This window comes from Nyctereutes procyonoides, unplaced genomic scaffold (genome assembly GCF_905146905.1).
Source record: "Nyctereutes procyonoides isolate TBG_1078 unplaced genomic scaffold, NYPRO_anot_genome, whole genome shotgun sequence".
Taxonomy (NCBI): Eukaryota; Metazoa; Chordata; class Mammalia; order Carnivora; family Canidae; genus Nyctereutes; species Nyctereutes procyonoides.
Window position 1 is genome coordinate 19,161,389 of NW_026575160.1, and position 17,915 is coordinate 19,179,303.

At 33.4% G+C, this 17,915-nt stretch overlaps 1 protein-coding gene across 4 annotated transcripts in view; it reads left to right on the forward strand.

Annotated features, from left to right (window-relative positions):
- BBS9 (Bardet-Biedl syndrome 9) overlaps positions 1-17,915 on the forward strand; it is a 430,791-nt gene that overhangs the window by 181,322 nt on the left and 231,554 nt on the right. For all 4 annotated transcript variants that reach the window (XM_055314823.1, XM_055314824.1, XM_055314825.1 and 1 more), the window contains 5 exons: positions 1,715-1,768; positions 7,230-7,332; positions 8,879-8,983; positions 11,079-11,093; positions 17,733-17,873. In XM_055314823.1, coding sequence (XP_055170798.1) covers positions 1,715-1,768; positions 7,230-7,332; positions 8,879-8,983; positions 11,079-11,093; positions 17,733-17,873 — 418 coding nt within the window. The remainder of the gene's footprint in view (positions 1-1,714; positions 1,769-7,229; positions 7,333-8,878; positions 8,984-11,078; positions 11,094-17,732; positions 17,874-17,915) is intronic.

Consider the following 17,915-nt stretch of genomic DNA (forward strand, 5'->3'; position numbering starts at 1 on the left):
GCACTGTTTAAAACATTGGCCATTCAGCACACACCATTTCTCACTCTACCTGAAGGGTGTAGTCTGAGTGGAACATTTTTGCTTAGTTAGCTGACAAATGTACACACATTTTCTTGCCTTGGAAATGATTCTTATTTTCCTTTGGGCAACTTATATAATTTTTTCTAGGTGCTCTTAAACATAAGCTATTTGGAACGAGGAATTCCCTTTCTGTTCTTTAGCAACTTTTGATCTTGTAGGAAAAGACCCTGTGTAATAGCACTATATTGTAATGTATATTTCCCTATTGGTAACTCAGAGTGCTTTTTCCTCTTAACTAGGTGTCTCTTTCCAGCTTCATTTTCCCCGTCTTACTGTTTTTTCCTTCTCTGGATATTCCTGAGAATATCATATTCATCCCATTGGAAAACACTAACCCAATGATTTATGTGGCTATGGTGCCATAGTGTCTTTGTGTAGCTGTTTCTCTCTGGCTGTAATTTTATTAACCCAAAGGACTGCTGTCCTTGAAGTATCTAGGTATTTAAACGTGGGTTGAAAAGAGCAGGAAACAGGAGATCTTGGTTTCTCTTCTAGATCTGTGGACAGCAAAATGTAAAAATCCATTTCCTGGTTTTAAGATTCTACTAGAGCAATAAGTCTGGCTTAGTGTTTTATTTTGTCATTATTATGAAACCACACATCTTTGTGCAAAAAATAATATAATTTATATTAGAGTGAGGCCTTTTATAGATAAGACAAGCATTGCTATCCTGCCTTCTGGATTGAAAAGGTGGATGAGAGTTCATATATGGTTTTCTATGAAGTTGTATATAGAATATGTATCTCCCAACTCTTAATTATGCTGATACCTAGTATATTATAATCATCCAGTTACTTAGAAGTGGCTTAGTTTTTCTTAATAAAAAAATTTCAAATAAGTTAACTAAAAGCACAATGAATCTATTCATTGGTTGAATTAGTGATTTTATGATCTTAATTGTTCCCTAATCAAATAATGGACATTATTAGAAAATATGTTACCCCGTGGTCTTATTCTGTCATAGAGTGAGCATTTTTTCCTCTCAATCTACCACTCTAATAAATAAATTATAACTTACAAGGAAATGTTTGCTCTATTATATTCTGCTCTGAATTCATTAAGAGGTAAGATCAAGTAACCCAAGCTGATGTTCAAAGAGTGACCTAGTTTATGATATGAGCTAGTAAATACACTTCTACTTTTATTTTGTTTTCTAGGTGTATGGCCACTCAAGCTTTATATCATTAGTTATGTGTCTTAGATATATGTTATAAATCAGAATAAAACATACCTTTGGCAAATTGAAAATATAAGGACCTTAAAGGGTGGCATAATGCTTATCTAAGAAATACAAGGAGGCTTTCTTCTATATAATATAAAGAGCGAGTTGATAGAATTAATGAGTTTCAACATTTAAGGAAATTTGGCAAGAGAGTAGTTTGACAATAAAGTATGTGACCTTTTCTTTCCTTTTTGGAAAAGGTTTTTATTAGCTCATGACTTTCCAGTTGAAGGCATTCAGAGAGCCACATTGACCCTTTTATAAAGTCTGTCATTAGAGTGATAAGTCCTTTATGGTTAGTTCCCTACTTTGGTGGTAAGTATATATTGCACCCATTTTGTTTACTCATTGATGGACATGTAATTTGAAACCATTCTTCCTTCCTTCTCTTCTCAATTCTGTGTTTACAGCAAGCTACTGATGTTGAAGTGGGAATTGACCTTATCCCTTCAGTCACAGTTAAGGTATTGTACCATGGTTCTAGACTGTAACGTACAAACAGTATTATACGTTTCATTACATCTGCCACTGTTGTCACCAGTTTATTGAAGCATCATATATATATATATATATATATATGTATATATAGGGGAATCATATGAATACTAATATCTTTCTTCTATGTGTAATTATGTGTATATTTGAGGAGAATTTCTAGTCATCTACCTGCCATAACATTAGCTTTAAATGGATGTATTTATAGCAAGAAAATATTAAATGAAGAAGCCACAAAGTAGAGTAGTGACAAATTGATAGTCCTAAAAAAAATAAAATGTGAAGGATGTGGTTTTGGTTAAGATTTTTAGTCCTGTCATTGTAGAATTTTAGAACTAGAACTCAAATGTAGAACCCTCTTAAGGCATTTAGATTAAAGTGTGGTAATCAGTCAGCACGTTATTAAGCTGAAAATATTTATCACTGCCCAGACCTTGGAGCCAGGAAAAGTTGTGGATCTTGGCGATTTGCTTAGTCAAAACTTGGACAGGACTTTATATTTTCTTAGATTATGGGTTGCTGTCCTTGGAGGAGCTTGACAGGGCACCAGGCTTTACCAATTGTGTTCGCTTACACTGGACCCAGCGGGTGGCCCAAATGTGGGGATCTTTGGTAGAAGTTGAAGGGAGCCCAATCTTGTAACAGTTTCCTAAGCTAATTTTTTTGGGCTCTTGCCACTGGAAACAAGGGTGGTCTTTCCCCAGTTCTCCCTCCCCCCTATCCAATCAAAGGCTCTATCTCATTAATACTTCTGAGTCTGGAAAAGCAGTAGTGGCAAGAAATCAAACACTTAAAGAAAAAAAAAAACCTTGCAGCGTTCCAGGAATGATCTATAGAATTTTGTGTAGAGAAACCTCTTTTTATGTATCTACTGATACTGTTCACACACACACACACATAATAATTCAGGAGCACACTATAAATTGCAAAATGAAATCCTGTACTTAAACTAGATAACATTGCTCATACTAATTCCCACTCCCTCCCCAACTACTAGTTATTGCTATAAGTAAATCACCTTTCTCACCCATGCAGTTTTTAGGCTTTCATGTGTAATAATAGCCATCATAAAATGATGGCATGACATTACTGGAAAATTCTCCTTCCTTAGTGAAATTTGCTATATTTGTGAATGACTAAGTCTTAACTCTCTTTCTTATTGCCATTATAAGAGCATGAGAAAGGATGAACAACCCTCGTGTGTTGCATAAAATCAGCTGGACTTATACAGCAGACACAATGACTTCCTGATTATGTCTGACAGTTTCTATACAAATTTTGCTATAAATCTCTTCTTACAGCCTTTTATAACAACAGCAGCCAAGATATATAGCCATGCAAGTTTCCATCATAATAAATCCTGTTAATTGAGAAAATTTTTCCATCCGTTCCAAGTGAATGAAGATGTGGCTACCTTGAGTATGTGCATGATGCGTGACCATCTATTCCAGGCAACTAAGGCAGAGCAGTTGTTCATACCTGGCCTTTGAAATCATATTTATATGTCTAGGATAAAAATTTGGTATTATATTTTCTAAGGATCATATTTCATTTTGTTCGAACCAGAAAACAGCATGGAAAATTCCTGTATTAATGTTTTATATTTTCCCCTTAATATTCTATAATTATTTTTCTCTTAAAATATGAGGTTTATGATCTAGCCAAATCTTTAACTCTTTTTTTTCTTTTCTTTCTTCTTCTTCTTCTTCTTCTTTTTTTTTTTTTTTTTTTGGCTCAAACACAAGTCTTCTTTGTTCTCTAGTTATTTTCATCACACATCTCCTTGGTTCACATTTGAAAATGCCTAGCCCATTGTTGGGATTTAATAAATCTGTGGGTGAGAGTTATCATGATCTTGCTAACGATGTAAAATTGTGTGATCATTGTCTGAATACACATTGTTATGCCATGCAGAATCAGAATTTTTTTTTTTTAAGATTTTATTTATTTGTTTGAGAGAGAAAGAGAGAGAGCTAGCGATCATGGGCATGGTGTGTGTGTGTGTTGGGGGGGGACGGGGAAGGGCAGAGGCAGAGGGAGAGAAGCAGGCACCCTGCTGAGCAGGGAGCCCAATGAGACCACCATGCCAGGCTTGATCCCAGGATTCTGGGATGATGAACTGAGCTGAAGGCAGATGCTTAACCAACTGAATCACCCAGGTGTCCCCGAATGTATTCAACAAGCGGCTTATTAATACTTTAAGGATTTTTCATTTTCACTTTTTTAAAACTAAGCTCATATGACACATTCCTGGTGATAGTTTTCAACTGTCTTGCACATATTGGCTTGTTGGTCTTGGGCATGTTATCTAGCTTCTCTGAGCCTGTTTTTTTAAACTGTAAAATGAGGATACTTTTAATTGCAAGTAAATGTTTTGAAACTTAACTACAGTTGATTATGAGCATGGGCTCTGGATTCTGGCAGACAGAAGTTAAATTGTGGTTCTTTCACTTATAATCAGAGTGGACTTGGGCAAACAATTTAGCCTTTCTGAACCACAGTTTCCTCTTCTGTAGAATGACGTATAGTAATGGCATCTATTTGTCAATATTGTGAATATTAAATGAGATAATGCACAAAAAGAATATATTAGCATGGTTCCTTAAGTGTAGAAAGCTGTTAATGGGTATCATTAATATTATTAATTTAGTTTTAAAATATATGCACAGTCTAGCATTATATTATTCTTAATAGTAAAATATTTAAGTCGTGTCCTCTTTATTTGGTGGACCTAGCATAATTTCTTCTTCCCATTATTACCATCAGGATTTTACAAAAAAGGTATTATGTTGTTTATAATGATCAGACATCATGAAGAAAGATTTGCTTGTGGTATTCACATTTCCCTCATATATTTCCAGTGTTTATAAAGTAAAAATTGAGGATTCATTCTTCATTTGCTATGTTTATTGTATTTATTTGTATCAATAGTTATCCTTTAAAAATTTTACTTTGCAAATCAAAAATTTTGTGTTTAACGTATTTTTTAAGTTGTATAGAATACCCACTCATTTATTTTTTATTTTATTTATTTATTTATTTATTTATTTATTTATTTATTTATTTATTTATTTATGATAGTCACAGAGAGAGAGAGAGAGAGAGAGAGAGAGAGAGAGGGGCAGAGGGGCAGAGACATAGGCAGAGGGAGAAGCAGGTTCCATGCACCGGGAGCCCGATGTGGGATTCGATCCCGGGTCTCCAGGATCGCGCCCTGGGCCAAAGGCAGGCGCCAAACCGCTGTGCCACCCAGGGATCCCCTACCCACTCATTTAAAATGAATGCAAGATACTTACTGAATCTAATTATATGTATATAATGTTTCTGGGCCAATTGTATATTCCTGTATATTGTTTCTTTCTCTGTAGCGTGTGTGTGTGTGTGTGTGTGTATTATATGTATGTATATATTATATTTATATATATATAAACATATATTAAGGAATAGGTGATATGTGCCTTTTACTTAATAGAAATTAGAAAACAACTTTTCTTTAAAAAATAAATGTACCCTTGCACTATGTGAGTTAATAATGAAATGTATCTGTCTCATATACTAGAGTCTAATAAGTAGACTGAAAGTTGCTCTACAGCCATATAAAAAGGAGAGTATTTCTTTTCTTAACTCTGGTAGTACATAGGTATCAATTGGGGAGCTAGAAAAAAAATATCAATGCCTAGAACTGCCCCCAGAGATTGTGATTCAGTTGGTATACCAACCCTACCTGGGTAGTTAACTGTGATAAGTCTGGCTTACCATACCAGCTATATGGATGAATTCATCCAAATGACTGTTCAAAGGCTGGGACTTTCAGGACATAAAAGTTCAAAGAAAGAACATGTGTGGTGGAAGTCAGATCTTTAAGCTTTTTCTTTATTATCCTAAAAATGATGCCTCCTAGCACTTGGCCCCATAAAAATCCATGGGCCTGATGGTTTCTGCTGATGCTTCTCTTTAGGGGGAGTGAGAGAAGTTCTGGCTCTCTCTACCCATACCCATCCTATTTCCCAGTCACATTGTTACTCCAGAGTTCTTAGCTTTTGATTCTAATCAGAGTGGGAGAATTTTCTTAGAGTCACCATGTATGAGCACTGGTTTAGAAATGTAGCCAGCTGAGATATGTGATAGTCAATATTGCCATTCTTTGATATTTTCTAGAATGAGTTCTATCATCTATTTTTGTGTTAAGCCATGGAATAAAATATGGTGCTTTGTTATGTAACTACATTAGTAAATATCCACCTAGTAAGGAAATCTTTAAAGAAAAATTAATTTATGCAGAAGGTGGTATGTAGATACTAGATAAGATAATCCCAGTGTCACATCTCTACATCAAAAGAAAATGAACACATATTTCATGATGTAATTATTCATCAGCCACAGGGCAGAGGTTTCCTTTGCTTTTGATAGCTTTATTGGGATATAATTCACATACTATATAATTTACTCATTTAAAGAGTTCAGTAATATTTACTATATTGCAGAGTTGCAGAACCATCACCACAATTTAATTTTAGAACATTTATGCCCCTCCTAAAAGTAACTTCATGCTTCCTTACCCCACTTCTACCCTCCACCCCTCCCACATTCTCATCCCTTAGCAACTTCTAATCTATTTTCTGTCTCTATAGATTTGCCTATTCTGGACATTTCGTTTAAATGTAATCATACAGTATGGTTCTTTGTGACTGGCTTCTGCCCCTTAGCATAATGTTTTTAAAGTTTGCCCATGTTGTAGCATGTGCCAGTACTTTATTTTTTTTGATTACTGAATACTATTTTGTTGAAAGGATATACCACATTTTGTTTAACTTTTCATCAATTGATGAACATTTGTGTTGTTTCTACTTTGGGCTATTGTAAAGAATGTTGCTATGAAATTTGTGTACAGTTTTTGGGATGGGCATATATTTTTCTCTTGGCATGGAATTGTGAGGTCTTATTGTAAATTTATGTTTAATTTTTTAAGATACTGTTGAACTGTTTTCTTGCATGGCTATTCTATTTTATAATCCCATCAGCAATGTATGAGGCTTCTAGTTTCCTCACATTCTTGCTAACACCTATTTTTGTCTATTCTTTTGACTAAAGCATTTTAGTAGATGTGTAGTAGTATCTCATTGTGGTTTTAATCGCTTCATAGTGATTAAAGATATTGAGCATTTTTTCATGTGCTTGTTTGGCCATTACTGTATCATCTTTGGAGAAAAGTCTGTTCACCTTCTCTGTCCAGTTTATAACTGGGTAGAAGGTACCACTTATCCACTTACCAGTTAATGTACTACTTATGGTATGTGTTATGTTTTATGACTATTCACTTTTTCTCAGATAATGTTTCCTCATTATTTGCTAGTGATTTTTTACATACTTTTGCTATCCTATTACTTTGGATAAAATATAATTTTCTATTAACAATTTCTGTTTCCTTAGGTCACATTGCAGAATCGACTGGCATTACAAAAAGCCAAATTATCAGTCTATGTGCAACCACCTTTAGTATTGACTTGTGACCAGTTCACCTTTGAATTTATGGGTAAGTTTTCTGTTTTGGCTTAAACTGTTTCATGGTGTGAGTTTTCCTTTTAATTAAAAAATTTTTTTTGCTTAGTATGTTTATTTCATGACTATATTTCTTGTCTGAATAGTGAGACTGGTATCTTTCTAAAGTCAGTGATTGTGTTTGGCTGATATTTCCCCTCCAAACATCAAGCATGAATGATACTTTTTTAAAAACAGGAACATTTAGTCAATGGTCGTTGAGCTGAAGTAATTATAGATTTTCAAGTGCTTTCCTTAACTAGATGGGCCTGTAATTGTACTTAAATACTATAATTTGGAAAGCTTTCTTTATTGGTGTTCTCTAGTGAGCTGTTTATTGACTCAGTTATGTTTGCAGAAAGCATATTGGCTTTGGAGTCTGGCCTGAATTTGAATCCTGGTTCTGACACTTACTCAATGTATAACCTTCAGCAAGCTACTTTAGTAATTACTGGGAACCTTAATTTCTTTTAATTTGTAGAAAGGGGATAATGATATCTGTCTTGCAGGGCTGTTTTGAGACTTTAATTAGAAAGTGACGCTATGTAAGGTATCTGTAATAATGCCTAAAATAGTAGAAAGGTTGTAAATGGCAACTCTTAGATTTTTTTGCACAGAATCTCTCATGCCCTACTGTTTACATCGAGTTGTCATTAGTCCTACCAGAATGATTTATGATTTATCTTTCTAGTCTTTTCCTTTCTTTGTTTACTGCTGTTGTTCAGCTAGTGATTCTGTATCTTATTAATGAAGTCAAGAACATATTTCTCTCTTTGCCCTTACTTGAGTGCCTGGCAGATAGGGGGAATTCAATAAAATATTAATTGAAACACTGAATGAATGGTTGAATGGTTGAAGTAACCTTGTATGTGATAACCAGTCATTGGATTCTCACTTTGTTTTTTTAATGTTTTCACAATACTTCCAATTTGCCTTTCTAAAACATTCTGAACAATTTATTCTTCCACTTCTCCTAAGACTGCCTAATACCAGTTGGAGGTCAAATACACAAATATAGAAAGTTAGGTATAATATGCAAAGTCATTACAGTTACAGATATATCCATATGCAGTTCCCCCTTCCATTTTCCCCTGCAGTCTGATTCTAGCCATGATAAAGTATACTATTCACCATTCCCAAATTCTCTTGCTTTTTTGTGTACATTTTTTTTCTAATCATACTGCCTTTTCATCTGACTAAAGAGAAGCAGTGACATAGAGTATGGGCACCCTTGTTCTGGAGTCAGCCTCAGTTCTATATGAGCTATATGGCCTTGGGCAAGCTCCTTAATCTCTCGATAGTTTCCTCATGCACAAAAGTTGGGAACAATAATAGTACACACCTTGCTGGGTTATTGTGAGAATTAAAGAAATTAATCCATGTAAAATGCTTGGGATAGTAGCTGGCATGTAGTGTGTGCATAACTTTAACTGTTGTTAATAATAATTTCCCCAAATTTTGTAACAATATCACTTTTAACTGTTGTTAATAATAATTGCCCCAAATTTTGTAACTTAATATCACTTTTACATTGCTTATAGCACCAGAGATGAGTAGAACAGTAGCCTTTTCTGTTTATCTGAAAGGGAGTTATACACCACCTGAATTGGAAGGAAATGCTGTTGTCTCATATTCCAGACCATCAGGTAAACTCACAGTTGTTTACAGATTTATAAGCCTAATTACTCCTTTTAAATTGTTGGAGTTATGAGTTAAATGTTTAAGATTGAAAAACGCATGTAAATATGACTAAATGGAAAAATATTCTTTCCTAGTGTTAAATAAAATTGTATATCTAAATTACTTTTATGTGTTATGAATTATTAGAGATTCATCTATTTATCTGATTTCTGCATATAATGTTTGATTCTGTCTTAATTAATAGCAAATATATTTTTATTCACACTAAAAGAATGGTATTAGACTTCACTTATTTGAACCAAGGAGAAAAGCCTAGTCTGAATCAGTGAAAAAGACTATTATGGATTGCTTTAATATAAAGCAGTATTCAGAATTTTAGACACTATTTTAGTGACTAAATAAAACTCTTTAGTGGGGTACATGTTAAAATATTTAAGAACAGACTTACTAAAATTTGACCTGTAGTTTGTCAAGGAACTCATTTTAAATTGAAAAAGTTATCTTCAGTTGAGATTCAGTTAGTGTTAATTTCATCTTTGTTTGATCAAATTTTATAGTGTGTTTTTCCCTGTGCAGTGGATTTTTCATATTAATTGTTTGACAGCTTGTTTATTGGTAGGATATGAATAATTAGTCATTGCTTTTTAAAAAATGTCTTAACATAGTGTAACTGATAATAGCATGTTTTAGCATTTGCATTTTTTAAACATTTCTTATAGTTTTTTTTAGTTCTAAAAGTTTTAGAGATGCATCAATTATCTTCTTCTTCTCTATTGATGTCCGCTTTGCTTATTTAGCAATGTTTTAAAATAATTATAGTTTAAAAAAATAATTATAGTTTTAATTTTGTCTTAGTGAATTTTCTGGCTTATGCAGTGACAACTCTATATTCTGAAGTGATTTTATAACTTTGATACATGTTTTCAAAATCTATTCTGCTTTGTAAGTTATTTTGCTTTAAGTTGTTAAAAATATTCATTATTAGTCAAAGTTGACCACTTTAATCATTTATTATATTTTCAAAATTTGGGATTATGTAAATATTTTATGTATAAATGACTTTGAGAAAGCTGGCTTCATTAAGAAATATAAAACTTCCAGAAAGGCATCAAAGAGTGATAGACTTTTTTAGTTGGATATTTCTGGAAAGGACATTAAAAGTTTTAAAATTATTTTAATTTTGAGTTGTGAAGTAAAAAGGAAATATTTGGCTAAAATCTCTAGATCATTTATCATTAATTGAGCATCTCAATAATAATGGAATTTTTACACTTTTTAATCCTTGTTACAGTTCAAATATGTATTATAGACACTGTTGACGCCTTAATTCAACTAAATATTTAATTTGTTTTCAGGGAAAGGAGTGACACTAGTTGAAAATGATTTAAAGTAGAGAAATGGGTTGTGTAGGTGGATAAAATGCTTTAAAAATACATTATAAAGTTGTAAAATCAGTCTGTGAGCTTATGGTTACACATATCATTTTTAATGATTAGGCTTTTCTATAGACAGAATTTAAAAGATTATAAATTATTGCTAAACCAAAGAGCATAGCATTAATTATTTGAAAGTTAATTAGAAATTAAAATGTAAAAAAAGTTTATAAAAGTAAAAGAATACCAAGACAAGCCAAAAACAAAAACCAAAAGACATTAGTCCACAGTGTACTTATTGACTGAAATGATAAGTGAGAGAAACTAGAAATATTGTGTATTTGGCCTTGCACTCAAATTTTTTCCAACAATTCTTTAATCCTCTTGATGTCATTTATGTATTGAGTCTGGTTTGCTCTTTGTCTAGATCATATACCTTATCTCTGTTTGTGTGTGTGTTTGTGTTTCCACATTTACACCGGAGTACAAGCTGCGTGGACTTCTGAGAATGGATTTGTAGATATATTGTTAGATTTCATGTTATATTCTTCAGTTGTGAATTGACTTATTTATGTTGGGGGGCCATTTAAATCATCTAAGAGAACCTTGAAAATTTCAATGTATATTTTTAAGCAAATGTGTATTAAGTTTGTACTGTAATTTGGCCACAAATAATTTGTTGCATTCTTTCTCCCCTGCCCTTTTCTGCATCGCCTCTGGTGGATAGATCGAAATCCTGATGGTAAGTGAAAAGAATTTAGAACAAAATGAATTTCAGAACTGAAAATTGGTCAGTGAATTGAACTGGTATTATACCATGAACGAACTATTTTTACAGACTGCTTTTTTAACTATAGAAACCTGTTTAGGATGATTCAGTGCCTTCATCTGGCTATGGAGAGGATCAGAAATGTTTCCTCTCATAGAGATTTGTCATTCGTTATTAGTTGTTTCAGAGTTCTGAGAAAGAATAAAGCTCCATGACTTTTTTGAAAAAAAAAAAAATCAGAAGTGTCATTGACCACTTATAAGTAAGTCATTGGTGATTTACTTATATGCTCTATCTTATTTTACTTAAAGGAAGAATAAGGAAAAAATGGTGTTTGTCACTGAATTCTAATTGTTTTATTTTTCTTTCTTTCTATTTTTAATTGATTGAAGGATGGGATAAAGCGGTCAAGGTGTAAACAAGGGTATAGGGAAAGGATAGGCCATGTGGGGTCTTTTTGATCATGTTTGTGATTTGTTTTTTTTTTTTAAAGATTTTATTTATTTATTCATGAGAGAGAGAGAGAGAGAGAGAGAGAGAGAGAGAGAGATTGAGAGGCAGAGACACAGGCAGAGGGAGAAGCAGGCTCCATGCGGGGAGCCCGACATGGGACTCGATCCCGGGTCTCCAGGATCACTCCCTGGGCTGAAGGCGGCACTAAACCGCTGAGCCACCCAGGCTGCCCATATTTGTGATTTTGGTGTGTATTCTGTGATCAAAGGGCAGCCACTAAATGGTTTTAAGTATGTCATGAAGTGCATGGATGTGAACATGCACACACACATGCTTTTGCCCCTGTATATGACAGGAATAGATTTGTGTTTTGGAAAGATCACCTCACTGCAGTGTGAAGAACTGGTTTTGAAGGAAAGCCAAATTACCTGTCAGAAGGGGAGCTGGAGGTTATGGCAGTGGAGTGAAGGAGAGGCAATAGAGATGGGGCTGAGACCTATTTAGGCTTCAGCTCATTAGTAATGAGCACACCTATTGCACAGGTCTTGAGATCTGAGTATCATCTCTAGTAAAAGGGATCAGGGTTCTTAGAGAAAAGGCTGTTTCCAGGTCTGGAGAAAGGAAAATAAGAGAGCCTATCCTATATTGTTGGGTCAGAAAGCAAAGAAGTGGTTAAGAAATGATAGCAGTACATCAAAATGATTCAGAAGCCAGTGAAGGAGTTTCCACTGGATAGATATGGGACATTTTGAGCATCAAAATCATAATAGTAATGTATTATAATATGCTGAAGACAAATAGAATCTGTGAGTATAGTCATAAAGGTATGTATAGAGGGAAAACTCTACAAGAGGATGTCAGCTAATAAATGTAGAATGAGTAATAGAATTAGAGAATCATTATTTTGCAAAACCTGTGCAATAGTTCAGGCAAGATTTGTCAGTGGACACTAAATTCATTGGAATAATAGAATATTCCATCTCAAAACATACTACATAGATTACTTTTTAATTGCAAAGAGAACACAGTTTCTTTACAGGATTGTTTTTGTAATGCTACTGTAATCAAACGATCAATGTTAGCATATTAATATCAGAATACTGACATTATATACTTTCTGTACTGATGTGCATATCTTTTGAGACATACAAATTGTCTTCTATAAATGTCTGTTATGTTTTCTAAATTGTCTGTTTTCTGTATGTCCAAACAGATCCACTGCTTTCTCTGGTCAGAACACCATGAATACTTATTCTGTGGGCTTATTTCTTATCTTGTTTAAAATTTGTGGGGCAATGTCATCAAAGTTCTCATCCCTTAAACTTGCCTGGGTCAATGATGACTGTTACCTATTGTATTTTTCCCAAATCCTTTATTTATGACTCTGCTGTAATACCTATCATAATATGAATTTGTTAAGTTTGTTCCATAGGTTTCCCTAGTAGACTTTGGGCTCTTTGAGAGCAGGGTTCGAGTACTCATTGTTGAATTGTGCAATATCTGGGTAGATGACAGGTACTTAGAGTATATCCTGCTTCGATTATTTTTCCTCCCAGACACAAACTTAAGTGGTGGTTTATCTCTGCTTATTAGATATTTTAAGATAAATATTAGATGACAATATTAATTAGTAATAAATAAAATACTTAAAAACAATGGCAGTAATTTACTCATCCAGTTTTGGTAATGCCAACCACCTGAGTTGCATTGTATCTGGGAGGTGAAAATATATTCATATGAGAAACATTTTAATAGGAGTTAAGTGTTCAGCTTAATAACATGAAATATACTTGTCAAATTAGGATTTGGGTTATTAAAAATGACTATTAATAATGAATGTTTACCTTTTACTTGGCAAGATTGGATCTAGCTGGTAAGATTTTATACTGACTTTTGTAAAATACCATATTATTTAAATGATTTAACTTCAAAAAAATTAGTAAAGGTTATTATTGAAAGGAATTTACTCCTTCTTACTGTAAATTCAGCCCAAACCAAGAGAAAAAAATCACAATACATGGAAATTTTAGTATTTCAATACAAAGCTAATAATCTCTTATGATATATTTTAAAATTATAATTAAGCTTTAGAGAGTAGAGTTGAAATATTCAGCTTCACCTAGTTGGCAAGGTTAAATAATATGTTGCCACTTAGATCTTAACTTACACACAAGGCTTCAAATTTCAAAGACTGGTCCATTTTATTGGCCTGATCTGTTCAGGCTCTTTGCAGATAAGCAGTCCTGCTTTTACATGTGGAAAAAGAGAAGCAAAGGAGATTTTATGTTGTCCCATAAGAGTTAGTCTCCATTATGTCTGCATTAAAGTTACATGACATGGGCAGTGTAAAACATGACTGCAGATGAGGCACAGTACGTAGCCAGACATAACAGGAAGGGATCAAGGAAGTTCTGGCTCCCAGACATTGCTACTGCTTTGGGGTTCCTTGTTTTCAATATGAAATGACTCTAGCAGGCCCCTGGAAAGAGTTCTGAAGGCATTATATAGATGTGTAATATATATAGTTATTCTACTCTGATATATATGTTCTTTTTTACTTTTTTTCCCCCCAAAGCACATTTTGGCATCCCTCTTGACAGGGATACTAGGCTCCTGGGTGTGCCAGGTGTAATTAGAATTCTCTTCTTGGAGAAATTGTTCTGTCAAGAGTGGTTTTGATGTGAATTTTCTCTCTAAGTGTTAAATAATTTTGTGATTTTTTTTTTTTTTTTTTTTAATTTTTTATTTATTTATTTATGATAGTCACAGAGAGAAAGAGAGAGAGGCAGAGACACAGGCAGAGGGAGAAGCAGGCTCCATGCACCAGGAGCCCGATGTGGGATTCGATCCCGGGTCTCCAGGATCGCGCCCTGGGCCAAAGGCAGGCGCCAAACCGCTGCGCCACCCAGGGATCCCAATTTTGTGATTAATTGTACCAGAGTAGTTGCGACTATTCATTTCCTCTGTTAGGCTAGAAAGGGAAGTGTCTGAAGGAGAGGTGATTATATTTGATAAAAACTGCAGAACAAAGTCAGTCTGATGAATGAGTAGGCCAATATTTGAGTATTAATAAATGACCTTTTTTCCCCTCAGTAATAACACTCAGAGTTATTTGAATGAGCCAGATATAGAGACTGTTTTGCCAACTACATAGAGAAAATATCACTGATGGTAGGAAAAATTGGGACCATTTAGACTTTCAAGTAAATTGAAAGCTATTGTCGTAGAAAATTTGAAAATTAAATACATGTAATTCTTTCCTTCCTTATTATAGGCACATACATCTATGTATTCACACATACCTCTCTACCTCTGGCTTCAGGTTTTTAGATGCAATCACAGCCTGAAGAGTAAATTGGTAGCTAAATTTACATTTCAGGCTTTTCAAGAAGATGTAAAGCTCAATAAGAATGTGTCTCTGATAAACCCCTTTAAATAGTGGAGATTGTATTTTAAAAGACTGGGGTTTTAATTTAATGGGAAGTAGTATTAAATACTGGCATTGTAGTTTTTCTTCTTGAAGAAATGGTTTCCTTAAACTGGTTTCTAAAGGATTTCATATTCTTTTTCCTCCAATGGTAAAGCTTTTTAAGCTGCTAGCATATAAAAAAATAGCCATAAAAAAGCTGCTAGCATATAAAAAATAGCCATAATCATTTTATTAAGTATAAGTGTCATCATTTTTCAAAATAATGTTTTCCAAATGTCCTATGAAACACGTTTACAGTACCTGGAGAGAAAAGAAATTCTGGAGGGTTTCTACAAATCTTAGCAACTGCTGACCATTGCCCTAGTGTGTGATACTGTCATTAACTGACCTGAGTTGTGAATTGAGTTATACTGTATTTCCCTTCTTGCATTCATTAGTTCTTGCTATCCATTTGTTTCAATTTCTGAAAACCTACATATACCACCAGTCTCTTAGCTCTAGGTTCTTGGAGATTTAGGATAATAATCTTCAAATATATAGACTCAGTAACATAAGGCCAGTGTTGTTGATTGTGATTATTATTATTTTTTTTACCACCAACTCAAGCATTATCTATCTGATCCAAGTGAAGTAGAGCCACAGTTTTTAGCTATTTATTCATGAGAGAGACACAGAGGCAGAGACATAGGCAGAGGGAGAAGTAGGCTCCCTGCAGGGAGCCTGATGTGGGACTTGATCCTGGGACCTTGGATCATGCCCTGGGCGAAAGGCAGACGCTCAGCCACTGAGCCATCCAGGCGTCCCAGCAGTATAGTTTTAGAAGGACATTTACAGTCAGATTTTGTTTGAACACTTAGCTTAGACTTTGGTTGAAAGTGTATTGAAGGTAGCTTCTCTGTGCATTTACAGAATTGTCAAAAGATGAAGGATTTTTTTCCATTACTACATTCATTAAAAATGAAGGACATGGAAAAAGGTTTTAGTTTCCTTGTTCTTTCCAGGCTGCATCTATTAATTGAGACTGTAATTTATATATTGTAGAGGAAACATATTAGTAGGTATATTTCCATAATTTGGGGATATATAGACTATATGAAGTTAGAAAAAAATAATGCTTTGCAATATTTTTTATGGTGATATTGATCGTTGTGGTTTGGATAGTAGCTTAGATCATGTTACCATAATATTTTGAATCAAAACATTTCATCATTGTAAAGTAAAAATACACATGCCTCTAAAACCTCACAGAATGTCAGGGAATAATGTCTTGGGACTTTTCTAAAGAGACACCAGTTATAATTTGCATCTAGGTTTTAAGGAGAAGTGAATTTAACATCTGTTGGTTATGAGCAAAAAAATGAGCTATGTAAAATTTAATGGATAATAGATATGTTGAAGAGAATCACAAATATGCTCCACATGCTCTGAAAAAGTATTTAATTGACCTCATATATCAATATACTTGCCATTGTTGATGATCACTTATTATCCTAGTGAATAAGTACTTCTGGAAAGTGTACTTCTAGCTTGGATATCGAGTAAGCTGTACAATTCCAATTGGCATTAACAGAATATATCACTAATTCTAGGGATCCTGCTTTGGGATATGTCCCCAAACTTTAGCTGCTTCTGCTTTTGCTATCTTTAAGTTGCTCACTGACTTCACTATAAAGAAATAAAGGGTTTTAACTATAATGATTAATAAATGTCAATTAGATTAAGAAAAAAAAGAAATAAGGGAATTAATGTGTGGATATATCAAATAGAGTAGAATATTTTAAGTTTTTCATTTCTCTACAACAATATACTAAGGTAGAGGTTTCAATATATTACCTTTTATCTTACCAATTAAAGGTGGAATCCTAGAATAAAAAGAGAGAAAACTAAAGTTGTAGAATTGCTTTTCTAGATTTATAAGTAGAGAACTTAATTTGCTTTGGTTTCAATTTCATTCTTTGTAAAAATATTGAAAGGAATGATCTTAAAAACTTTTAATTTTGACATAAAACTCTTCATTGTTATTTATTTACCTATTTGAATATGCCTGTAAATGTACTGAAAAAAATTCATTTGAATGACCATTTAATACTTTCAAAATGTCACTTAGGAATATGTAAAGTTTAATGCATTGAGAAAAATTTAATTTATATGAAACTAATTTCTTAATATGTAAATGATGTGAAATTCAGTAGAACTTCACTAGAGCAAATTCTGCTTTTGTACTTCTAATTTATTGTAGATTTTTAATTGTAATTTGAATCTTCAATAAGTAAAAATAGCTAAAGATTTAAATTTTTTGGTGGTAGAAAAAATATTAGATAAAGTCATATAACTTCTTCCTGATACAGTTTTGCTCATTTAGCTGATAGTCTTGGATTGAGGGTAGAACTATTAAGGTCTTAGTTTAAAGGCAGTTCAGTAATTGAGTATAAAACTAAATATACTGTTTTGTATAGTGTTCAACTGTGATGATTTTTAAAATATGCTGTTAGAGTAAAGCCTACACTCTTTTTTTTTTAGGATTTTATTTTTGTCTTGAACTCTTTGGCAATAATTTTAAAAATGTATTATAATAATACTTTATAGTTTTTTCAGTTATGCTAAACGAAATGGACAGGAGCAAACTTTTAAACTAAGATGTATTGCTACTCAAATTGTATTATAGTTCAGTTTTTTTGTCAAATTTTCTGTCAAATCTATGAATCTCCATTTTTCTCTTTTTATTTCAGGCATTCCTCGGGTTATCCAATGTAAATTTAGACTTCCTCTGAAATTAATCTGTCTACCAGGTCAGCCTTCAAAAACTGCAAGCCACAAACTAACTATTGATACCAACAAATCTCCAGTTAGTCTTCTCAGTCTCTTTCCAGGTAGGGCTTTTGAAGTAACATGCCTGTAACATCAGAAATGTT